At 44.4% G+C, this 26297-nt stretch overlaps 1 protein-coding gene across 1 annotated transcript in view; it reads right to left on the bottom strand.

Annotated features, from left to right (window-relative positions):
- Nucleotides 1-295: 295 nt before the first annotated feature.
- The window catches only part of CD247 (CD247 molecule), a 57260-nt gene continuing 31258 nt past the window's right edge, over nt 296-26297 (bottom strand). Inside the window, exons 2-8 of the mRNA XM_074155044.1 lie at nt 10847-10953; nt 8187-8240; nt 6718-6801; nt 5960-5995; nt 4892-4948; nt 2881-2919; nt 296-1426 (exon numbers count right to left, since the gene is read on the bottom strand). Of these exons, the coding sequence (XP_074011145.1) occupies nt 1361-1426; nt 2881-2919; nt 4892-4948; nt 5960-5995; nt 6718-6801; nt 8187-8240; nt 10847-10953 (443 nt within the window). The 3' untranslated portion in view covers nt 296-1360. The remainder of the gene's footprint in view (nt 1427-2880; nt 2920-4891; nt 4949-5959; nt 5996-6717; nt 6802-8186; nt 8241-10846; nt 10954-26297) is intronic.

Genomic DNA, 26297 nt, shown 5'->3' with positions numbered 1-26297 from the left:
GAGAAGAGTCACCTCACACCTACGGTGAGTGCCCCCGAAACAAGCGTTGGCTGTGTTTTGAAATCAAGATCCATTTATATATAAAGGTGATGTTTTTTCCCCAAGAATTTCTTCCCCATCGCAACATCCCATCCCACTTCCCAGGATGTGTTTAGAAGCTCCCAGCAGAATACCACCCTCCTCAGCTTGCCTAGGAGATGCTGCTGCTGGGTGTGAATTGGTCCAGCCGCTGACTGCATCAGCTGCTGAGCTTGTGCTGTTCCCACAGCAGTTCACCACGCGCACACGGGTCTTTGACGCTAACTTTATTAATTCATCAAAACCGCATTACATTACTGAATCAGTATGTCTTGGGAATATCTGCATCGTCTTTTAACGGTAACCTGATGATAGACTGCTCTGGAAACTGCATTTACGTTGGCTTTTGTACAGTTTGTGTTGCCCACAAGTGATTGTTTTGGTCTGTTCCTGACATGGGAATTACCATGCCAGCTCTTACAAGGGGAGCCTGTTCTGCAGTGAGAGCTGTAGGTGTTGCTAACGTGAGGGGACAAAAGTTTCAGCCGAACCCTTCAGCCATGAGTTTCTCCAGGGTGGGTTTTTCCAGGTTTTCCAGTATTACTCTCTTAGGAGAGTCCATACTTCTTGTTCTCATTGGAAGAGGGGTATCTTAGAGAAGTCTCTTAGGCAGGTTCCCTGGCTCTCGTTTAGCTCCAGGCGCTGGATGAGTGGCAATGCCATTGCTTGATCTTTTCTTGGAGCTCAATGCTTGTTTTCTCTGTACTGAAAAGCTGGCGTTTAGCCTCTGTCCTTCACTACGGTAACATCACATCACTTTTTACAATTGCAGAAAAAAGTCATCCCCCTCTGAAGCAGTTTTTAAAAGGTAAATTTAAAGCAAAAATTTTAGCTGGCCCATGTCAGATAGCCTAAAGATAAATACTACAGGAGATAACTACAGCCCTATCTTTACAAGTTCTTAGAATGCAATGAAATCATAATTACGTGTCTTGATACCCCTGGAAGGCAAGCAAGAGCTATGGCAACAGCTGGTTTAGTTGGTGTGGTCTGGTCCCACAACACAAATCTTACAAAAACGGGCCTAATAACCACTATTACTGGAAACAACTTTACAGATATGTACATTTTAATAGCTAAAGCTTGCAGTTAGATGATTCAAGAGGGAAGGGAGAAGGGACTGACCAAGTCCAGACATATTCTCTCTGTGCACCAGCCAAAGTAGGTGGATGCACTGAGAAAATACACGGTGCTTGTTTTGGATGAAAAAGGCTCTCCCTCCTCTCCTCCCCAGGGTGGGTGGGCATCTCTCACCCGTGCCCATCCCCTCTGTGACTCCCACTTAGCGGGGGGGCAAAGGCTGCATTTGGAGAGCATCGTAAGTGTCCTTGGTTGCTGCACTGAGTCCCTGAAAAAGAGGAAAAACAGGTGAGGTACCAGTGTGAGCGCTCAGTTCTCCCTAAGCTGACTGGCCAGGGACAGGATGGCAGGGGCTCAGTAGCATAATTTTAATTATTTTTTTCTTTCCTACAGATTTTTTTACTCATGGGTGTTTCCTTAGTCTTTGCATGGTGTCAATAGCTGTCACTTACCTGAAGGTAAGATACATCCTGAATAACTGGTTTGAACGTACGACTACAGCAACTCATCCTATGCAGACCTTTAGAGTACATTTTATTTGCATACGATTGGCTACTAAGAGTGAACTTTGTCTGCTAATTAAATAAATAGACATAAAATCATGAGCTTTGTTCTCTGGACGTCTACTCTGTAATTTGGAAGGGAAGTCAGATGCAACTCTGGGTGATTTGGCAGCGGGGCTTCTGACAGCTGTGAGCCCCCGGGCAGCAACCCCTCACACCCCTGCCTGCGATGCAGCAGTCCTCCGCCTGCCGGCCTGCTCCGGTGGGAGAAAGTCACCTGTGACGTGCCAGTTCCAGCTCCGGCTCCCTGCTGTGCTCCTGGAACTGACCGCTCCCAGAGTGGAGCAGCAGCAGATGTGGCAGTCGCAGGTCAGCCCAGGAGGCAGCCAGAGCTGAGGGAGCTGGGGCTTCTAAGAGTGAGGATTCAGTAAGACACATGGTGCCCGCTTTAAAACTCCTAGCTACCCTTCGCTCTGCTCTGAGTATTTAGTGGCATACTGACCACACTGACAGGATAGCGCTGCTTATCAGCTGCCTGTGACTAGCAGCAGAGCAGGTTTTGCAAAAAGGTACCGTTAGCTACAAATAAGCCACCTTACAGAGGAACTCCCTGGCATTCAGAAGAACTTTTTTAATACGTATTTTATTTTTGTCATTTTGAGATGTTGGTGACAATGCCCAGGCTTCTACAGAAAGTAAAATCCATTTTGGAACAATTATGCCTGGCAGCCCAAAGGCGAGCTTATTGATGGGCTCCCTTGCAACACTGAAACCCCCCCAGTGCCCCGAGGGACTGGACGTGCTGCCCAGTTTGTGCTCTGTAGCTATAGCGAGATGGGCTGAACCACAGAAGCTTTGAGTTACAACAGCTGTTTGGCAACCTGAAGGTTTCCTTTTAAGTAATAAATAATTCGGAGAACTATCTGTGTCATCTGCTGCAGTCAAAAGGTGGTTCTCCAAGATGTAGGGCTGCAGAAATGGTTCCTACCAGAGCAGCTAAACAAGTGTTCCTGCCATTGTATTTGGAACATGCAGCCACTTTATTGAAGTACCAGCAGTGTGGTCTTTGCCCTGAATCTGAGGAACTGTCCTCAAGGAAGGTGCTTTGAAAGCTCCGCTTCATCATGCGTTGCTAACAGTGTGCTGAGATATGTAACTAGGGGCTGCAATTAAGCCATGAAGATAGATGAGGGGAGCAGGTGCTGGATGTGTTGCCTACCTGGTAGAGACCTTCGTTCCCTTTGCCTCGCCGCCTCTGCTGCTTTTGGAAAGAGAAAGAACCATAGATTAATGGGTGCTTTTACCATTATGCAAAAGGAAAGAAACCCTTTCCCCCCATCCTGTACTGAGGGTCAGCAGCTACGATTGGCCTGATCACCCTCCGTGCAGGAGGGAAAGCACCTGCCAAGTCTGGACCAGCCCAGACACCCTGCAAGGGCTGTAGAAGGAGAAAATAGCAAGGACTGGAAATAAAAAGGAAATTACTTTGGTTTGCTGATGTATTTTCCTGTCATACTGTTATAATGCTGCTATTTCTTTGATTTACTGTTTGTATAGAGATTTGGCAACAATCCTGTAGACACCGATTGTTTTATGGGCTGAAGGCACACCTGGAAGAAATGGGGCTGTATTTTTTTAAGTTGCTGCATCTCACCTGGTGTCGGAGGGACTCTGCCCTCTGTTGGACAGGCATGGATAAGTAAGGAAATTCTCCAGCGCACATTTGGTAAACTGTCTAGATGTTCAAAGGAGCTGCAAATAAGGCTGTCTGAGGACAAAGTCACGCAGGATTCGGTAAAATAGGTACTGGGACTGTCATGGTACAAGTAGAGCATACAAACAATGTTCCTCAGACCAGCCAGGTACAAAGAAAAACCACCTGCCTGAACCCGCTTGCTGCTGCGTTCCCAGGGGTACAGGAGCTGCCAGGCAAAGCAGCCAAGTAGTTGAAGGGAGTGCGATTTCCAGGTGAGAGCAAGGGACAACAGAGCCTACAGTCCCCGTCCCCCCCCCAGATGGAGGCTGGCACGGCAAGCCCGTGGCTGGTCGTTAACAGTATCACAAACATTTCAGGAACATGCGGCAAAAAGCGGTGCCTGCCACAATTAAAATTGCAGCAGTCTGCTAAATGATCATGTACCTAGAATGAAGCAAGGTGGGTTGTTTTGGGGTTTTTTTGGGGGGGGAGGGGGAGGGGGGACAGGGCGTCCCCAGTAATAGAAACAGTTGTAAAAACATGGCAAGACTTCATATGCTCGTAGCTTGTAAACTGAGCTTAAATCTGGCAGGTGCGTATTAGAATAATAAAAAAGGGGGAAGGGATTAAATGTTGGTGTTCCTTCAGCATTTCTCAGCATAGAACTTTGGTATGAAATGCCCTTTTTTTTTTCACTTTTCAGAGGGAAATGAAAGGTTATATTTTAGACACTGACATAATATAGAACCTGTGTAGGTCACAGCTGTTTTTTGTTTTTGCCATAAACAGTGTCCCTAGATGTGTTTTTTTTCCAACAGACTCTTCCCTCCCTCAGCAGTTTGTGCACAGAGCTAAAACTATCTGTTGCTGGCTTTACACATAACTGAGCTGTTCCTTCTTAAAAATTTGAGGGTGGAGGTGGGGGAAGGAGAATGTTTCTCCATTACTTGTCTGAAGATAGGCACAAGGAGGAGTTTGCAAGTGCTTACTTGTGCCTATAAGGCAGCTCGGCCTCGACAGCCCATAGAGGGGAAACCGTGAATCCCCAGCTCTGAATTGCTCTGGAGGAACATGCTCAACTAAATGTGTGTTTCTGGGCCACAGACGTTGCAGTGTGTGGAATTAGACATGTCCTTCAACTGTTCCTCACCCATCTCATACCTTCTGCCTCCTCAGCTGGGGCAGCCGTCAGAATTTTTCTGTCCGAAAGTTGAAACATTTCCTCTTAACATTATTCAGTCCACCCAGGGACACTGCTGGCATACAGCCCGTGGGACAAAGTTTACTGTCTGATCACCTTGTTTTATGGCTACTGTAATGCCATAGCTATGTGTCTTTCTTACTGCTGCACCAAACACACTGGTTACTATAAGAAAAAGGTAACCGCTCTCAGCTGTGCGTGCAGGCGCTGTGCAACACGGGGACTTCCTTGTGCAAGGCAGCACTGTGCAGCCGGGGCTACCGCTCCGTCAGGGAGCGGCGATGAAGACTTTTTTCATCCCAGGCTTTCCCCAGGCAGGAAAGTAAGACTCACCTCTCCCTTCATTCCGATTTCACTGTATGCCTCGCCCATCTTGTCCTTCTGCAGTGACTGCAAGCAGAGAGGGGGAAAGAGTCAGCGTGTTACTAGAAAAGCCAAGCCAGCCCCTGGGTGACCACACTCCAAGCCTGTGCCTCTGGGGCTGCCTTGCCTTCAAAGCTTCAATATTTATTCCAGTGAAGAAGGGACAGCGGTGGGAGTTGACCGATGTGCATTTAAGTAGATGCTATACATGATCAAATCTGCTTAGCATATCAATACCACCTCATCTCCAAATGCTTAATGAACAGAACTCTACCTTCAACCAAGTGATTTACCTCGACTGGCACCAGATACTACAATCAAAGCCAGGCCCAAGAAAAGCTGTAAGCAGCGTTTGTTCAGGAGAGAAACCTGAACATGCAGCTCAGACCCAGAGCAAAGAAAAGTCTAACACTGCAGGGTGAAGGTTAGGAAAGTGGAGCTCTTCCTTCCTCCATCTGGGGAAGCGGTTCCCAAATGCTTATGACCAGTTGTGACCGTCAGTGTCTGTTTCGATGACAATGAAGACCAGTCTTGGAAAGAAGCAAGCACTGAACATCCAGAAAGACCCAAGACATGAGCTTTAGCATTCATGTAGCCATCCTTTGGAGCGCAAACCACCACATTTAGCCAGAGTTAAATCAATTAAATCAAAAGGCTCCTAAGCAACCCCTCTTAGATACACTGGCATTTGCTCTTTGTCAGAGAGGCTGGAGAACAAGTACATAAAATAACACAGTATCAGTCACATGGGAAGAAGGCTGGTTGCTCACTAATGGCTAGCATAAAGGGATCAGCAGGGGTCTTGATCCAAATTCTTTTCCCCATCTGCCAATGTTTTCCTCCTATCATGGAGAAAGAAGCAGAAATTTTCTAGCAAAAAAGGGAGGGTTGAAGGGAAGAGAAGTCTTTGAAAGCAGCTGTTAAGCTTGAACCAAAGCTGAAATTGGGTAGGGGGGAAAAAGTCTCCTATGACATAGAAACTCCGATTTCCATCCCTCCCTCCCTCCCTCTCCTCTCCCTCCAGCTCTCTCTACTCACAGTGTAGACGGTGTCCTGAGGGTTCTTTCTTCTCTGCTGTAAAACAAAAGATGAAAGTTGCCCACATGTTGCACTACCAGCATCCTCCACCACCTTATATGTGCCTGTGCGTTTTGCTATAAGGCACGGTTACAGCTCTGTGGGTGTGCCGTACCCCTTACAGCCCATCTTGCCTCCACCTATAAGGCTTTGTTAAGACAACTTGTTGTCTGGAAAATTAATTTAATTTTAATAATTGGTAAAACTTAGCTCTTCTCTGCTCAATCCCTACAGCTGTCACCTGCAGGCAAGCCCTACATGCTGATGCAGAAGGTTTCCCCTCCCTTTTCCTTTGAAACCGTTGAGCTCTGCAGCAGAAACAGTTGTTTTGGCTGCTGCTTTACTTTGTTGGCACTTGTGTGGCGGCATCACGTGCAGCGAGCTCTCGTGAAACACCCACTCCTGCCTTGCCTGTTCCACATCCGCCCCACGGCTGGGTGTCACTTCCTATTCTGGGTGGCTGCGAGCTCTCAGCAAAGTGAACAGGGGGTGCGAGGGGCAAAGATCAAAGCCAGGGGGAGGAAGGGGGCAGGTTTACTTTTGTCCCGCCACGCTGCACCGCCTGAGTTACTACACAGCTTGTTACCGTTCCCTCTCCAGGAAGGCACTAGTGCTTAGCAAACGCGTGATGAATGCCTGCATGTCTAAACAGCGGTTAGACGTGACAAGGAAGGAACCAGATTAAAAGAAAAAAAGGTGGATGTGTGGGAGGAAGTTACCTGGTGTCTCCCGCCCAGCTCAGGGTCTGCACCTCGCTTTGCCCCCAGAACATCGTATTCATCGCGGTGTCCACGAGACAGTTTCTGAAAGGAGAAAGCAAGAAGCAGTGATGAACATTATGATCATGAGAAAATAGATCTTGGCAATGCAGGAGAAGAAAAGGAACCCAGTTTGGTGTCCAGCTTCATGAGTATTTTAACAGAGCTAGACAGTATTTTACCCCTTAATGCAATTGTCAACTAAAATTTCTGTGATTAAGCCATGGAAACAACAAGTGGTTTGTGCAGCACAAAACTGCAAGCCATTGCACCAAGAACCTTTCTTAAGTAGAAATGAGCTGAAAATGAGAGCACATGAGGGTGAGGGACTCTGACTTTCATGCTTTCTCACCCACTGGTGGGTGAAGGTACACAAGCTTGATTTTTTTCTCACAGAAGAGCTCATCTAAATTTGCATCAAGTGGCTGTAGAAATTTTGTGTGCAATGCATTTCTGATCTGGGAAAGGTTACCTTGGAAGAGGGCAAAGGAGAGATTTCAGGTCAGAATAACAGCTGACAGCGTGGTATTGAAAAGGTGACAGGCAACATTTCTTAAATTGAAAAAAATGCATTGGTGTTCATACATTACACAGTTAAACAGTAGAACTCATCACAGGATGTGGCTATGGTCAAAAGCGTGAGAGAAAAAAAATTAAAATCAAAAGACAACCAGACGTAGCAAAAATAGCTGGAGTTTAATGCTGCCATGAGTGAGCAATTTAGCTAGGAAGGACAGACAGGATCTTGGCTCTGCCCTTTCTCGCTGCCTGTAGACCCATCTGATGCTGGCTACAGTCAGGGCACAGCAGCCGAGGTACACCTCCAGTACGATCTCGTACAACAGGTCTCATGCTGCGGGGAAACAGGAAAGCTCCTGGACAGAGCCAGCCGGACTGCGATGACTCAGGCTCCACACACTCGATGCAAGAGCTACGGTCTCCCAAAGTCAGCAACGCAGCATTCCTGGGCATTTAACCTTTCTCCAGCCCACATTAAATAGCACCAACAACAGGGTGATGGTGTGCTTCTGATTTGCCCGAGCAACAGCGATCCGCAAGAGCTGCAAGCCCACTGCAGCGGGCTGGGCACACACACACAGAGCGCTCTCCCAGGCGCATTAACATTTTGCAGCGCACCAAGCACTGCCTGGGGTCCTGCTATGCCTTCAGCTCAGGGGCTCAAATCAGGAACCTACGGCCCATGACTACCACCTAGCATCCAGCGGACAAGCGACAACGGAAGCTGCCCTTGTCAGATTTTGCTTTTTGTCCTTACAGCTGCTGTGCTGCACACTTGGTTATATTGCTTTCATTAGCTGGGTCATCAATTTTCTCTGATCCACAGGCAGTTCACTATCCATAAGTGCCCCAAAAGGCCTGTCTGGGTAGCAGGTTTGAAAACAACCAAACAAAAAATAGTAGTTACTTACATTATACACGTCATCCTGGCCTGGTTGCAGCTGTGCTTCAGAGGCCCGGGTAAGCTGGAAGAGAGACCATACCATGAGCAGAGAGACAGTGGCTCCTTTCAGGCCTTTCATTCCCTCTCTCCTATAAGTTACTGTCACCAGAAACAGGGCAATGCATAAGCAGCCACCCGTGGCACCGATGGGGCTACAGGCAATACAAGCCACCGCTGCACTGGTACTTGCATCCGCAGCCAGGCCATTTCACTTGCACATAACACCAGGTCACTGCTACTCAAAGTACCTGTGGGTGATTTTTCCCCACCACCACCACTGCTTTTGCATTCCTATTCTGTGCATATCATAATCCTGTGCAATTGGAAGTAGTTCCATCAGGCTATAAAATCATAATTGCAGCCTGTGTTAAGAAAAACTGGGTATCTGGGGCTGTTAACAACCAAAAGCACCCCCCCACACACATCCTCCATCCCGCAAGACCCCAGTCCTCCAACAAAAGTGCTCCCTGCAAAGTTCCTCGGTGACTTCAGTTTCAGCAGGCACAGGGGGTCCCCGCACCCCTCAGGAGCAGCACCTGGCTTGCTGGGGAAGTTTTAGGCCAGTAAGAGCTTCTACTTCGTGTTCCAGTCCGTTCAAAAAACAGTGTCAGACTAAATTCTGTATTGCTTAGCCTTCTTGAGTTATTACCATATGTTAAAATCTTTATTAAAAGCAAGTTTCTAGATGGGCTTGTTTTTAGACATAGGATAAAACTGACTTTGTTTTTTAAAGTTGTATTTGTAGTAATTGCAGGTTATGTACCCTACCACTTTCCCTGTGAAAGTGCCATTATTGCCACTGAACCTTTGGTGGGGCCAGTAACTTACCAAGCATCTAACCCATGTTTCTTGCAACGGAGCCTAAATGTTCACGTGCATCATCCGTGTGACCCATAAATAAAAAACTCACAACAGAGATAAGGCTGCGCCCTTGGCAAAAGCCTTCACAAACAAGTCCTTCGGCCAGGAGGTGAGGTCAGAGATATGACACAGCTTGGACGATTTGTAAAAAAGTCTTAGGTTTGGGACAAGACAGACGCCCCTTGGAAAATGCCCCACCAGCTTCTCGGTGCTCTATGGTAGCGTTTCAGCTGCAGCGCCTCTGCTGCTTCCGTCTGCGAGGTCCCAGTGTAACCACAGGCAAGGCTTTCCCCTTTCTTCTGCTGCCTTCCCCTGTGCAACAGCCTCCCTGCTGCAGCTGAACGCTACGCGTGTTACCAGCAAACAGCCGGGCACACCGGGAGGACAGCGAGCGCTCCCGGACCTAAATGTGAGGGCTGCTGCCTCCGACCAGGAGGCCGTTTCCAGCTCCAGCTCTGTCCCTGCAGGGAGCCCCAGCGGGTGAAATCACAGGAGTTTCTGCCCTGGCAGCACCACGCTTAAGACACGCGCTGAGTGGGGGAGGAAGAGCGGCTGCAGCAGCTGCCTGTGACAGGTTCATGCTCCTCCTTGGATGCTTTGCCAAGCTCTCTTTAACTATGGCACTGTCGCCCCTCACCGGGCGAGGTGCCCAGCTCTTGCCGGCGGCCACAGTGCACGCTCGGTGTGCCCCACCAGCTTGTCCACCTAACAGCCTCAAAAAGACTTCCAGTCCCAGAGCAGCACAGTCCCTGACAGCATCTGCAGTCAGGATTTACACTTCGCCATTACCAAATTCTGCTCATTTCCTCCAAACATCCCTCCCTCCCTCTGGGTTCAGCACTGGCTTTGCGGTCCTGAGAAACGATCCCACCGAAGAGCCGGTGGGGCACCAGCAGCAGAGCAACATCACCCCGTCAGGGCTCCTGCTGGTGATCTCAGCCACGACCTGGCGAGAAGCAAGCCAAGATCCTAAGCGCAGCAAGCCTTTGCATCTAGCGGGGAGGCTGAGCCAGATGTACAGACAGCAGCCAAGACACCTTCTGGCCTGCTTAGGCTTGTCTGAAAGCACAGTTGCACCGGAGTGCCCTGTGTTGGGGAGAGGCAGACAGCGCCTCTCCTATGATTAGCAGAGTTCTCAGAGCATGTACGTGTCTTGAAAGGTACATGACCCCATCACATCTTCTTCCGTGGAAGCGCACTAAGGCCATTAAGCATCTCCCTGGATTCTGAACAGATGCTGGATGGTAACAACAGCCCATCAAGTTGTGTCCGTCCCATCTCCCCGACTCCTCTCCTGTGGTTGTTGGGGGTTATATCATTTGCATCATCACACTCATACTATCAAAGATGTCTGACTTCTTGAGACATTTTAATACATCCTTCACAAGCTTGGCATTTATCCTGAATTTTCTGTATATCCCCTCCTCTCTTTCCAACGACAAAGCAGTAGAAGAAACCATATCACTGTTGCTCAGGCATTTCCCAGCTACAATATCCAGAATCTATAACAACATCCATAACTGTAGCATCAAAATCCTCTCATATACTCTTTTCTCCTCCATTCATGAGCCCTCAGAAAGAGCTCCCCCAGATTACTCAGGCTGGCATCAGAAAAGAAGTTAAAAAAAAAAAAAAAAAAAAAAGAAAGTAAAAGAATTAAAAGGTCTAATTCTAAGAGACATGCTTCCTCTCCACCCCCACTTTCCAGCTAAGCCAAACTTGTTTACACCACCAAAGCCAAATGCACCAGTGTTTGGATAGACTGACCTTCGCTTTCACAAAAAGGGCTGTCATGATGACTGCGTAAATGAAGAGGAATCCATCCAGTAAGTAGCAGAGTCTTGGGTCTGTCAGTCCAAGAACGGATATAGCATCTGTATGGAAACAGCAGACACATCAACAAACAAGGCCATTTGTATCACTGAGTGCTTGATAGCATAAATGTGGCAGTGCTGTATGGTGCTTCACGAAAAAATAGCCATTATGAGGGCAAGTCTGTCCATTTGCAAAGGAGATGATAGAAATCTGACTAAGAATCATAGGATTAATTTGGTCAGGAGGGACCACAGCAGGTCCAACGCTCACTCTGAACAGGGTCAGTTAGGCCAGGCTGTCCAGGACCTCAGCCAGCTAAGTTAAAGTGTCTCCAAGGATGGAAACATTTGCAACCTTCCTCAACCAGTACAGGACATTTCACCCAGAGTTTCTCACCCCACAGAGTCCGTGCTCGGCTCCCTGCAGCTCGCAGGCATGGGTGAGGGAGCGAGCACAGGATCTGCATGGAGATAAGCAAGGATCACTAACGCCGCAGTTACTGCAAGAAAACCTCATGCAGAGCATTTGTTTTCTGGGAAAACCCAGCAACATCTCCTGTAGACATTCAGTACGGGGCCTCGTTACGGATTCCTTCATCAACTAAAACGTGTGTGAGAGAGAAACTATGTCCGTTTGGACAAAATTTTAGGGAAGGGCTTCTCAGGACAAAATTTTATGTTAAATGTAAAGAAAGACTGACACCATCATAGTTGACTGGAGATCCAGGCTCTGGATCGTTACTCTACTTTATCCAGAAGAGGAATTTGAAGATGCATCTCCTGTATCCCAGATTACATATCATAACCATAAAGCTGCAGTGTCTTCTCTGTGAGGGTTCGCTTGGGCTTCCAGTTTGGGGATGTTGGAGACCATTAATCATGAGAAGGGAACTATTGGCAGGAGAGACAGACTTTTAACCCCAGATGTCAGGACACATCCATGAGATACCACATGAGACACCCTGACGTGCTTCTGGTTCGAGAAGAAGGTTTTAAACCTGAATTCCCTGCACAGCAACCTCAACTGGCTGGCTCTTGTTGGCTGGATCAGCCCCAGAAGATTTTTAATTTTTATTTATTTTTAAAAGAAATGTTAAAACTTTTCTAAGGAAGAAAAATCCACTACTACCCTAATTGAGAACTCAATAAAATTGTTACTCAGAAGATGTTGATGTTCATTTCTTCGTCAACATTGCGTATGTTTATACCCTGGCAGCATCAAGCAGGGCACAGTAATACTGCTGGTTTTCAGCAGCTAAAATTGATGAAACTGCCCCTGTATCAGTTCATAAACATGCAGTAAGTTCACAAATACAGCTAAAAAAAATCAAAGCAATTCAGGTCAAGAATCCTAACTAACTATAGATCCAATATGCCATCCCCAAAATAAAAGCTGTATTGCACAATTATTTAAAAAAAAAAAGTCACTTAAAAATGAATCTGAGATGTGCTCTGTACAAAGAATTGGAGGGAGTTCAAAAGAGAAAGACAAGAATGATCAAGAGCTTGTGAAGCCCTTCAATGAAGATAAATTGAAAAGAATTTATATGATTCATCTCCTTCCTAAGGTGAACAAAGTACGACAATTCTTATTAACCAGCTGTGATGGAGGGTAGTTGAACCACTCAGTGCAGTGCTTCACGGTGCTGGATTACTCCAGTGCTGAGAGCAGGAGCATTCTGCGTGCTGGGTTTTCTTCCCGGCCCCCTTGGTCCACGCTGACGATTTCATTAGAAGAAACTTGCAGACGACACTCAGGCAATACACACTCGCCACCGTGAGGAAGTCTCCTTTGCAGAAATATAGTTAATGATGGTAGCCTGTCGCACTGCTCAAGTGTGCAATTTGTATAAAGCATGGCTGAAAAGCCGTGCCTGGATACTTGGTAATGTAATTGTAAACTCTCAAGCAGATGATGGTACAACCACTGTTCCCACTGAGAGTCTAACACAGTCAGAAAAAAACCCCATATTTCCAAACAGTAGATTTGTTTGCTTGTCTGAAATAGGAGTTCGCATTCATTTTTTTTTAAATCATGTTTTTAGAAACAAATCCATGGAAATAAGATTAAGATCCTAGACAGTTTTCCTTCTTCCCTTCCTATTTCTATTACTTTGAAAATAAGGTTCAAAGCACTTTATAAACGATAACCTTCACCGCATTTTTTTCAGGATTATAAACCCTCATATACATGGGGTAAATGGAGACAGAGATGAAGTTATTTGCCTGACATTGTATCTTAAACCAACAAACAAGTTGAGATTAGCTTCCTAGAGTTTTTCTTCTAAACATTCACAGGATAATATTTTACGGCAGAGTTGGTTTAACACAAAACCAGCTTGAATTCCATTAGACCTGGTAGCTAAAACACAGCATTGGGGAACACAGCTGTACGGCACCCGGAGGCAATTTGTTTCTAGCAGCAATTCAGCTGCTTTTGCACAGTGCAGCAGCCTGCCCCAGCGTACCCTGGCCTCCAGCTGGATGTGTTCAGAAGCAGCTCAAGGATTTGCAGTGGTGCGCCCAGATCAGAAATACAATGTAAGGAAGGCGAGCAGCCCAGCACAGAGCCAGGCAGAGCCAGGAAGCCTGGGGGTACCTGAGATGCCACTGAAAAAGGCTTTGGGAATCCTGGCCCTGACTCCCCTCTTCCTGTACCAAAGCAGGGCACGTTCACACTGTCGTCTCAAGTCTGGTATTTCTCCAGCACTAATAAACTCCTCAGACCGGGAGGAGCTTGAGCAGGAGACGTAGAGGACTAAGGAGGAGAAGTCAAGCGTGCAAGGACTTAGCTGTAGCTCCGTGTCAGCCGTGCTCAACCTTTTCTGACTCTGCAGAGCAGTCCCAAGTGCCTACGTGTTGCTTATCTGGGACAGCCTGGCCCCTGGTATCCCAGGCAATGCATTAAAGTTGTTCAATGAGGGAAATCCTGCCAGATATAGCCTGGCTGTGATGGTTCCTGGAAAAAACATGTATTGAGAGAATGATGAAGTTCAACATTTAGAAACAAACCAAGAAAATTAATTAGTTCATGTCTTTGCCTTCCTTAATATGTTTGATTTCTATATTTAAAAAAAAAAAAAAAAAGGTACAAAGTACTTTCTAAATAATAACCTTTGCAACAGCTTTCCGGATTAGAAAGCAAGACAAAGACGAAAGATACAAAGCTTATTGAAACAAAGGTCAAAGAGATACGAAGTAGCAGTTTAAACAGTTAGCATCCATTCATGTGAACAGGATCAGTTAAGGTTTTTAAAATTGTTAGAGAGGGGGTTACTGCCTCTTCAATAGTTGCACCACATGCACAAACAGAAGGCCAGTCCCTTAGGCACTACCAAAATGTACTCTCTGCTCCTCATCAGCCCTGAGACATGGTTTGGGGGGCTGAAGGCAAGGTCGCAGCGCTGCAGTGGGTGAGCTGGTGATGGGAGGTGGGCAGAGCCAAACCTGCCAGGCTTGAGGGAGCCGTCACACTCAGCTGCCTCACGCAGAACAAAGCACAAATAATAAAACATTTCACTGATAATTCCCACTTTGTTAAACTTACGGATTACCCAGTGCCGTGAGCGGCACAGCATCTTTTCAATAATCATTTTTCGCCAGTGTTTCACCAGCACAATTTCAGCAGTCCAGTAAAATACAGTGGGGTTTTAAAGGAAGATGTCTAAGTACAGGCACGCGGCACAGCTAATGACAAGTCACAGCCCCGCAGGGAATACAGTTACACTGCATTGTAAACGATGCCAAGCTGACTGCTTAAACGTGGCTCAAAGAAACAGCATCTCTCTCTCTCTCTCTCCAGTCATCAAAAAGGAATTGAGTCACGAGCCAACATCTAGATACACGAATATACGAGGGCCTAAGGATGAGGTCAAAGTGGTGCTCTGTCTCAGGAGGGAAGCAAGCTCTGAAGGAATAGCAATTAGAAAGTTTGCGCTCAGCACGTGCTCCTATGCAATGAAGCTGCACAGTTAAGCTCTCCCATTGCACAGCGGGAATGACAATTACTCATAGACCACCAGGATGTTAAAGAAAACCAGAAACAAACTATGCAACTTATAGCACTAGGTAATTATTTTTCTTTTAGGAGTTTGTACAGGAGAAGCTATGGAAAGCCGACAAGAGGACTGGCAGAGCCGTGGCAGATGAGGCAGCAGGCAAAGAGACAGGGTCAGTAAGTGGGGCACTGCTACTTTTCGTGACAAGGTTGCCAGCCCTTCTCAATCCCAAACCCCAGGTGCCTGCCACCGTGGTCGGGACTCTTTCCCAAGCTGTGCATCTACCGCTGAGAAGTTTCTTCCCAGCACCTTCTCCTTCCAAACCCTGGATTTCTCTTCCTCTCTTCTTCTCTCCTCCCACCCAGCGATGCAGCCCTGCCCTCCTCTGTGCCTGGGCAACCTCTCACGCCGCTGCAGGTCCGTGGACACGCACACCCAGACCCTGGGCTCGCACACCTCCATCATCCTGCCCCACACTCACGCCCCCGGAGCAGCACTGCCACTGCCCCCGCAATAACCCCCTGCCGCCTTTTACTTTTTAAAGTATGGAGAGGAGAGGGTAGCAAAAACCCCAAACTGCTGGTGACAAGCGAGTGAGAAAAAAAACCCTCCAGCAACAGACCGACAGCAACCCCGGTAGCCGAAAGAGAGGAAGCCCGGGGGCCGGCGAGGGAGGCCATGCTGCGGGCGCCCGCCTCGAGAGAGCTGTGTGGTGTGGTTTCGGAGAACAGTTTCAACTCCTCTGCTTAGGCCCAGCACCAGCTTTTCTGCCTGTGGCCATGGTGCCAGGGGGTTATCTCCAGCCACCTGCCCACCCACTGCTTGTATGCACCTCCGGCAGCTCCCCTGCTCCAGGCATGGAGACAGCTGGGGAGTCCCGAACCCCCACATCCAGGCACATCTGCCCCGCTCCGAAACATGGCACGATCGGCGGGCGCTGCACCCTCAGGCTGCCTGGGGTCCCAGTCCCAACAGCGACCTGCTGAAGCAAATCACTGAAACACGGCCTGGACCCATGAAACATGCCAGTGCTTTTTTTAAAAATAGGATTTTCCCCCTCCAGCATTTTTAGTGCGTGTCTCTATTGAGTTAGACCATGATTCCTGGTAACAGTTTAAGAAGTACAGACTGTAAAAGCTGAAGTACTTGTAAATTCAGATCAAATCTGTCACCATAAAATTTTCTCTCTCCCATGGTCCTCATTAAGTGATTCATTTAAGAGTTTTCTTTCTAGGGGTTACCAAAATTCAGTAACATGATTATAGATGAAGAGTTTTATCTTCCCTAAAACTGAGTTTCTCAGTGAAGCCCATGAAAACCAATCCCAGCATGAGAGATTTATCGATGCAACTGCAGTTACATACAAAGGTGTTTAAAGACAGAAACTGTACTGGCTTCTCCCAACAACCCAGAGCTGCCACAGCTACACGCCGAGGCGAAGCAGGCAGCTTTTCTCAGACACCACCATCCTCCTCCAGCAGTGATCTGAGGGACTCGCAGTCACTGCATGCAATTCACCTCACTCCTACCCCTTACCTCCCAAAAACCTCTTGCTGCAGGTTTGTGTTTCCTGACTCCCACCTGGGAGGGGGGGTGTCAGACTTTCACAGCTGCGGGTGCCACCGCCACCACGTCGCACATAAGGCACCCACCAGATTTTCTCTACAGAGGTCGAACGCAGGGAGAGGCCGGGCGCGATGGATCCTGCCTCGCTGCCGCTGTCTGAAAGCAAGACGCTGAACTGAAGATAGCTGCCTGGGCTCGGGGCAGAAGGCGAAGAGAGATGAGTACCCCGCATGGTGCTTCACTTCAAGTGTATACAGGCTTACATCTGAAGAGACAGCCCAGACTAAATGCCTAAGCGTTAGCCACCCAAAATTATGAAAGATAATCCTGTTCACAAGGAACATATGTATCTTGGGGGGTTATTTACTTATATGTTTCTGTATTTTTTACTCATAAATAATAAACAAACCTGGGACAGTCCAAGACTGAAGGAGCAGAGGCCCAATCCTTCTTCCCTCGCAGAAGGAAGAGGCCCCTCCTTGCCATCATTTGGGCACACAGATGGGAAAATCTGAGCGACAATGCCTGGATTACACCAGGTATGGTGTATTAACAGATCTGACGTGCACAGTTTCCAGTTAACAGAAATGAGTGAAGTGAAAGGTGTCCCTTGCATCAAACCAAGTATGTGAAGTCAGGAGTTTTCTCCCTTTGTGCAGAGACTAAAGATAGTCCTGTTGATCATTAAGTTATATTAAGATTACAGAGCCAAGTAACACTTTCAACACAGAACTTCCCCACTACCATATCTGCAAAACCTGCAAAACATATTTGCCTAAGGAAAGCCAGCAGGATCTTACACAGGAAGATACAAGAACCCTATCGACAGCAAAATGCCATTGAGCTTGCTGCCTGAAGAAATTGCTAGGTTTGTCTTTTCATACCAGCCACTTGCCTTGGCAAAAAAAGTTAAAAGCTATTTACATTACTGTTTGTGTTTTCTTTTCCTCACCACTCCTTCCTTTAGCACCGAGGAAGACTCTTGTATTTGTCGTCAATACACCATCATGTATTTATGAAACACAACATGACCAAACGCACATGAAGTTCAACATTATGTTTCCCTGCTGTCCTCAGCTTATAGCCAAGGAGCAAACCAGATCAGGATTCAGGTTACAATACCAGATGTTAGGCAGCCAGAGAATAACTACATTTTAAAAAGGAAAGTATTTCAGGTCATTAACTTCCACTTTTTTATGCCAAGGGATGGTAGCACTATGGAAACACGAGGTCAAGATAAGGTACTTTAGGATCCTGGAGAGCCCTTCATACTCTGCTAGGATCCCTTTCAGTGAGGCACTGTCACAAAGTTCAAGTAATGCAAGTTTCCATCTGATTTGTCTGGGAAGAAATAGAATCAAAAGAAGGAAAATATGCCACAAAAGGCCAAACATTTTCTAGCACATCATGGAATAAACACTCAAGTCCAGGGTACTGTAACAGGAGGAAAACAGGAATACCTCCAACAGCTGTCTGATTTGTGGAAACGGGACCCAGTGTGTGCAAAAAACCAATAAATGGTCTACCTTTGCAGTCTGAAGATGAAGAAGATTAACTTTTAACATATTGTTAAAATAAGGCAATCTTTCTGCCCTCCAAATCTCCAGAGCCTTGTCAGAAACGGAAAGGAGGGGAGCGCCTTGCTCATCTCTGGAAGGGGACTCCTCACTTCATCAAAACAGTCAGTCATTCTCAGAAAAAGCAACTGCTTTCACTTCTCAGTTTTGCAAGAACTTGGTGCAAAGGGCTTTCCTGAAGCGGGCGATTGCAGAACCTGGATATCCAACAAGATCAGGTGACAGATGCAAGCCACGCAGCTCTTCCAGTTTTTGTAGGGTTTTTAGATTAGACACTTGCTTTTACTACTTCATCAGGGATAACAGAAGTTTAGTCCTGTTATTGCAAAGGCTGTTCCCTGCTGTAACTTTTCTATTGTCTAATCTGATCTGGTGTTAAGTATCCCAAGAGGCAAGATTTATTATTCAAATGGTTGTTTCTAGGTCTCTTACCCCTTCCCTTCCCCTACCAGTTCTCTGTGTGCATCCCAAAACAGTAACTCACTCCCGACTGATGTACTGTTAGGTGGCCTTTTCATGTTTAGCTCCTACAACCCACTGCACGTGATGGAGGATTACTTAAAAGAATTCAGTCTACATCTCGACTTACTGGGAATCCCAAAAGAGACTACATGCAGCAAGGTTGAATAAAGAGACACTAAGTCAGACACAAGATGCTGTTGATCACAATCAGGTGTGTTTCACTGTTCAGTGTGCACCTCACAGAGGTGGCAGACATTCCCCTAGCACTTTAAATTAACACTTTTAAGTCAGACTTTACAAAAAGCAGTGGAAGTATGGTTATGCTAAGCAGCTTGCGGCTAGCTCGCTGCTGATAGCTCCAGTAATCAAGTATACCGAAAACATGAAGAACAGTTCCCAACTGGGAGATTTATAAGGCACCTCCCCAGTCCCTTTTATCCTAGTTTCAGAATTCCAAAAGTCATTAAGCCTATGCTGGCTATCAGTATTGGTGGGAAATGGCTTTCTACTAGCTGGGTAATAAAGTAATAGAAATATCTGTGCACAAAATATTCAGAGTCAATCGGCAAGCACAAACTTATCAGTGCGTTTTCTTCTTGTCTCAGTGCTAACGCAGGGAGGGACTACTCTGATTTTGCAGCTTGTTTCCAAGTAGAGTGCTGAGATGCACAAACCCAACAAGAGACTTAACAGGACTGTCTTGTCTCAGGCTGAGCTCAGTTTCAACTCTCTTTATTAGCTGCAAGAGAAGAAAAGTAGGAAACTTTCCCATCACAACAATGCAAGCTGTTGGTGGAGGTGCTGGAGGGAGAACTGCAGCTACCAGGCTCTTTGCTGAAGTAAGTTGGCCCATGAGCAATTCCTTGCGTTGCAGCCAACATGGACCACAGTGGTGACAATCACAGGAACTGTCCTTGATGTACTGTCAAAGCCGTGACCATATGCTCATCACAGGCAATCCTACTGGGATGGAACCAATTTTCCTCTCCTTTTTCCAAGATCAATTCCCATCTAAGCTCCCTTACAGCACCAGATCTAACCTGTGCCAAAAGAGCAAGTGTCAGGAAGGGCACCAAACCCTCAATAATGAAAGCCATGCACTTTTTTAGGTTAAGCCTATAACAAATTTTTGCAAAACCCAGGTGGTTGTTATCCAAGGCTTTCAACCCATTCTTCATGTACTGTTTTTCAGCAGATACGTACTGTGACTGCATCATAAGGAAGGCAGACATGCAAAGGCATGGAAAGGTTGCAAGATTTACTTTAGCTTATCCAGCAGGAGAGCTGGGAGTAGACTGTATTAAGACTTGCAAAGTCTCAAGATGTTTTGATTGCAGTCCCTGTACAGACATCCACTTGCAAGAAGACTTCTGAAGGCAAAAAAAAATTACTAGTGAAGTTTGGTGTCAAGCAGAGAAATAGTTAAATCATCTTACAGAGGCAGTGGCGGCCCCAGGTTATCAGGCAGGAAGAAGGTTATACCGGCCCCAACGGCTGAGGCTCCATGCGTTGTAGTAGCTACACACATCACAGAGGGAGAGGTTTCGGAGCAGGCCTTCGGTCCCCTGCTGCTGACCCACTTAATGGAGAGCCATGTGTGTCATGTCCTGCCTTTTCTAACAGATGGATAGACAAAACCCCATGCAACAGCAGCTACATGCTGAGTAAAAAGAAAGGTTGATTAAGAGTTTGGTTTAATATTAATTCCCTGCATATCCGTTCTGCATTATTGCTCAGGAAAGCTTAGCAATAATAGTAATACCATTGGGGAATATTCCACCCTGAAAACAACACCCTGAACATGAAGCATTTCACAGACTTCATAAAAAAGAGCCAACAGACAAACTATCACAAAAGGGAAGCATCACAAGAAACCTTGCCTGATACTCGACGGAGCCCTTCAGCAAAGGGTCTCAGAACAAACCCTAACTCCACAGACCCTCACGAATTCCCTTGAGAAAAGAAGGAATTGCTTCTTCCACCTCTGAAATGTTCTTCCTCTAATTTGGGAGCATTCACATTTTCCTAGTATGTAGCAACTATACATCTAAAATTTTGTGGCAAAGTAAAACGCTGCTAAAGAGAAAGGGCATTAGTCATGGATCTGCAAGGGGCCGCAGGGGCATGGCTTTATATTGCCATTAACACCTCACCGCGGAGGCCTGTGCTCCTCTGCCAAGTGATATAACAGCGGATAGTACGCCTCCATCGCTACATTTTATTACAAGCCATCTGAGGGACTACACCCAATTTTAGAAAACATTATCTCAGATTGCATTACAGGATAAGAAAAAAAAAAAAAAGGCTACTTTTTGAGACCTACTTTCTCATACATAGGTAGGAAATGGCAGATATGAAGAGCCTATATATAGATTTTGACTGCATTAAGGACTGTTAAAAAGCAATGCATTCCTGTGGCAGGGTGGGGGAAATAAGAGGAAATAATTTCCTTATTAATGACTTTATGCAATACCTTTATTTTGCTACCCATAAGATAAGAATATCAAAAGTATTATTTTAATGTAGTATGTTTTCAAAATCCCGGACACGAGGAGTCAGTGAGTTAGTGCCTTCTTAATTGCTTCTCTATGGATAGGCAAACTTGTGGAAAAAGCAAAACAAGGAAAGAAGGACTCAAGATCTCATCAGAAAGAAAATTTCCTGTATATTCACCTTCCTATATCAGTGTTTGTGACTGAGATGAAAGTAAACAATTATGCTTTACCCGTATCTACGGCGCATGCAACTAATATTAAAATTTATCAATTTAATTCCAGTATTCAATATATACCTTAAAATATATCTCTACATCACCACTAACAAACAAGAAGTATTAACAGAGGTATCTGTTAGCCATTGAACTACTTTTACAAACGTTAAGTAAAGTCTCCAATCATGCCCGCTATCTATTCTGGCAGTTAATTTCTATTGCATTAACTGTATTTTTTCCAATTTTTCATTGGTCATAATAACTACTGTGCTGAAAGGGAATATGAGAGCTTCCAAGTAAGGCTATCTAAAATTATTAAGAATACCAAATTTAAGAATATAATGGTGCAGGGTTAGGAAAAAAATAAATCACAATTTCTGCTGTTGATGTATACCACAGGCATTAAAATTGCATTTCTTTGTAAAGCAGAAAATCCTCAGCATTGTAGACTTTTTTTCTTTTTTTCAGTTTTAAATTTTTCAGTGTTATGTGTTGTTGACAGTCCAGGTAACTACTCTGTATTTAAACTTATGTCACAGACCTACTAATAACATGAAATCCTTTTCCAGAAGAGGCTCAATCTCAGAGTTCATTTGCTAATGATAATTACAGACAATACTGCACATGACTTTAATGACCTATAGCAAGGCTCTGGGGTCAGCTTGTCTGAAAAGCACAGGCCAAGTTCTGCACTCCCTCTATCCAGGAAATCTCCATCAATTCCTGCAAGCATTTCATGACAATGTGACTGGCTCATGCTCAAAAAGGGTGGGATGACAACAGGACAACACACTAAAGACTCTGAGATTTCACATTGTTCTTAAATGTGCTGGTTTCAGAGGGGCAGAAGAAGAAAGTGTTTGAACATTAACATACCAGGATTTTTGCAGATCTTTTCTGTAAAGGAAAAAAACCAACAATATTCAACAGTAACACTCAACCCATGAGAGTTTGTACTAGAGTTTGACATCAGTCCACCAAAATGAATGCTGCAGGATCTATTTCTTTAAACTGTCGAACACATGATGACAGAGATGGCATTTCAGAGGTTGATCTGTATTTGCATTAAACCAGGAACAAGTTGAATTATAGACACATAAAGTTAGCACCAAACAGGTGGGAAAAAAAAGCTATTGAAATCACTCATCATATTAATTTGTATTCTCTGTTTTATATCCCCAGGTGCAAATCTCTGCTTCCTCTCCTCTTTCTGTTTTTATTCCTACACTATAAAAAAAATTTCCAGCATCTCTGAACATGTCTTAAACCTTCTCCCGCCCTCACATGCCTGCAGGTCACACAACTCCATCCTTGCCCAGCGGTGCTATTTGCTGTGGAGGTCCATCAGCTGGCCAACAGCAGCTCAAACCAAACAGGTCCCTGCTGAGCTCCTGCTGCTTCCACGCAGGCTCTGCCTTGAGCTTCTCCCTCCATCCAGCATGAAACCTGGAGAAACTTAATTGCCTATTGAAACCTTAACGCCTCTGTTAAATTCGGTGGAAATGAACCAACTGATAAAGACAGTGACTGCATAAGGTTGAGCTTATTAGGAAACAAGTCTGATAAGAACACGCACACTGCTATAAGCTACAAAGCCGATCTTATTTGTGAAGTTTAGTATGTGTACATCATACTTTGTAAGGCATGCAGAAACAGAGAGGCCCTTTTCTGAAAAGCTCTGTCTAGGTCATGTAAATCGGTACAAGGAACCTAGAAAGGTGAGGTATCATCAGCAATGTAAACTAATTTCATTTACAGCACTGAATTTATCCTTTTGGCTTTTCTTCAGGATTTTCAGGAAAAGATTTTCCAGGAACACCACACACAGAAATCCCACCTGGTTGTTTAGGACTGGATTTTGTTTTGTTTTGTTTTCCTGGAAGAATGTCATAGCTATTTCTAGAGCATTTAGATTCCTTGTGTTTATTCATTGTGTCTTAATGTAGACAAATATCTCTCAGCCACTTACCAGATATAGTTTACAGAACAATTATGTTCACATCTTAGAGTTTTAGAGCATATATCTGAAACAGCCACTTAGGATGGATATTATGTTCACTCTGATTTTTCTACTCCAACTAATTTTGTAAGTGTAGAATTATGCATTGCAAAATCAGTACACTGATCTAATTGCTTGCCAATCTCATAAAACGTATTTCTTTTAAGGTCTTTAATGCAGTATCTAAAATGGATGAAAATCTTCACATTATATTTACTTAAAGCACCCCCTCTTTCCCCACAAAAAGCCTTATCGGGAAGCCTCTAAGATGTGCAGACAGATAAAAAGACTGCCTGGAAACTGTATTTGTTTACTTTCTATGTGCAGCTGAGATGGAGTTAGAATGCAAAGGAAGTTTATACGAGCTCCATTTTTCATAACACTTGGAGCTTAGGTAAGCTTTATTTGAAGCATAATGTTGGAAAGTGCAGTTACAGAACTGTTGGCTGGGGTGAAAGACTGCGAAATGATCAAATGCCCAAAGGAAATAAATTTTCTCCTAGATGTGAAAAGGCTCCTTAGCATTACATTTACTTTTGCTATGTACTCTCTATGAAAACCCTTCTTCTACTTCTGTCTGTTAAAATTTCTTCTTGCCACAGAACCGCTCATTGTACGTTGTACTACTTAAAATAGGTAACACAAAGCTGGGCTGCCCAGATAATGCATGGGCTTGTATAAAACAAAACAGTGTTCTCCCTCAACACAAGTGCTTTTTTGAGACTAGCTTTGATTAATCCATAATTCATTCACATTTGGACTTAGTGTGTGTTCCATATATGATAGAGGGGAAGAGGGAAGGTACTAGGGACAAATATTACTTTGAGGTGCTTTGCAGTATTCTCATTTGTGCCTCCAGGAGTTTCTTGTATATGCAAGCACAGAATTAATCCCATTAAACAACCCACCAATTTAGCCATTTGATGTGCATTAATTATTTCAATCTATCCCTTGAAAACTGTTTGGAGAAGTTACCCTGTTTTTACAAAGAAAGTAAAGCTATTCAAACCAACAGCACTCAAGAGGATTATAGTCGGGTTTATTGCACCAAAATGGAGGAGGAAGCACAAGTGAATGTAAATAAATGGCCCGTTCTCTTCCCACTAAAAAACAGATTCTGTAATGGGTAAATTCATTCTCTACACCATTGATTTCAACAGGAGTCAGCACAGGCCATTGAATTCAATGAGAATAGGTTTAGTCCCAAAGCAAACATGCACATACCTTCAAGGACACACAAGAAACATGTAGTGATAAGCAATAATTAAAAGGTAGAAACAAATGTTTTTTCTAACACAACATTCATTATACAAGAAGTCTTTTCTTATTGTAACAAAATTAAGTTTGAGGAGCTATGATGCTTTAATATTTTCTTCTGGGAAAAAACCCTTTCTTTACTCTTTAATTTTGCTGTATTCTACTCTGCTTTCCGATTAACTTTATAATTTGTTCTTCTGCAATTCATTTTCACATGCCTATACATCAAAGGCCAGGAAAAAAAAGTAGTTGTCTCCAAACCCTTAACTTTAAAGAGCATTGTTTTTATAGAAATACACCCTAAAGTGTGTATTTCTATTTTATCAACAAAAATTAGCAATAGTTTACTCAAAGTCCATTACAAGAACTACATTTGAATGATTTACTACATGGCAAAAAAAGGCAGGAAGGACCAGATGGTTCAGGTCATTGCACATTGCAATTCTCCAAACAATTTCATTGAGAAAGAGTATAGCACATGCAGAAGATAACAAAGGTATAAGAGAAAAGTCCGTGTGCACAAAGCTAAAGAAGTCTGACTTTGTAACCTGCTCTATCTGATACTGTTTAAAATATTAAGCTGATGCACAAAAAATGATGGGGAAAAATTCACTATGTATATGTCCTGTCAGTCAATTTTCAGCTTGGACACAACACAAAAAGTCATTACCTGACAGATTCCATGCAGTCACCCGAAATTTCTAGAATATGATAGCATCCACTGTCATTAGTGGTTTTTTATCTAAATAAGATACATACAGATCTAGATACAGCTACAGCTGTAGAGCAAACACTATTTTTAGTTAAACAAATACATTGCATTTCATATGCTGAAGAAAACACTGAAGAAAATTTCAACAGAGAAATAATAAGCAAAAATGCATAGACATAAGGTAATTTTATTTTACCAAACTAATGCTGTAAGCCCCCTAAAGCCAAATATCCCTGCTGCAAGTCTCATTCTCTTTCAGTGCCCCACTGTTATGTACCTCGGTCTCACAGGTTTATGATCAGACTAGTTAAAGTCCCTAAAAAAGAAAAAGTCCAACCACCTGCAACAGAGAAAGTACCTGTTCAGGTATTTTATTACCATTATCAATCAGTGATCCAAACCCTACAGGTTTAAGACACAGTTTACCAGCTTAGAAGAAATATTTCTTCTCTTTTCTCTATCACATTTCTAGCACTAATTAATATAATATTGGCAGCATATAAGGCAAAAAAATGCTTAACAAATCTTAGGCAAAATTATTATGTACTCTTTAGGAACAGTAAATGAATGACAGTTCTATGGTGAAATTTATAGCCTAGGTAAAGCTAAATAAAGCATCCCACTGAATATCCTGCTTCACTTAAAATTCTCAGCTGACTGTGGCATAAAAATACCCTCTAGATAGGCTGTTCAGAGATTAGTATTTCTGCAGCTTTTAAGAGATTACATTGAATTCTGCAGCTGGTTGTGCTATCTGCAGAATAACCTGATAACAGATACCATGCACGATTAGAACTCATGCACAACCAATTTGTAATTCAAGGCATAACTGAATAATTACGATTTTTTAAGAAATCATCTTTCAAAGTTAGCTGTACTTTTAGTTTTTTATGAAGTGTCAGTAAATTATATTTTAAAAACAAAATAAACTCTGATATTTGAATTTATCCTAGCAGATTAGTGCAATTCTAGTGAAGGGATTACATTTGTCTGTTTGCACAGACTTGCTTCTAATCAAGATCATATTCCTCTTCTGCAAACTGAGGGTAGATGAACGATCAAGTTCTACTAGCATACAAGCAACTTGAATTTTACCATCCATGCAGTTACCTATCAGTGCTGA

Source organism: Numenius arquata, chromosome 1 (genome assembly GCF_964106895.1).
Source record: "Numenius arquata chromosome 1, bNumArq3.hap1.1, whole genome shotgun sequence".
NCBI lineage: Eukaryota > Metazoa > Chordata > Aves > Charadriiformes > Scolopacidae > Numenius > Numenius arquata.
Note: the sequence above shows the minus strand (reverse complement) of the source record. Positions and strands in the feature narration are given on the sequence as shown.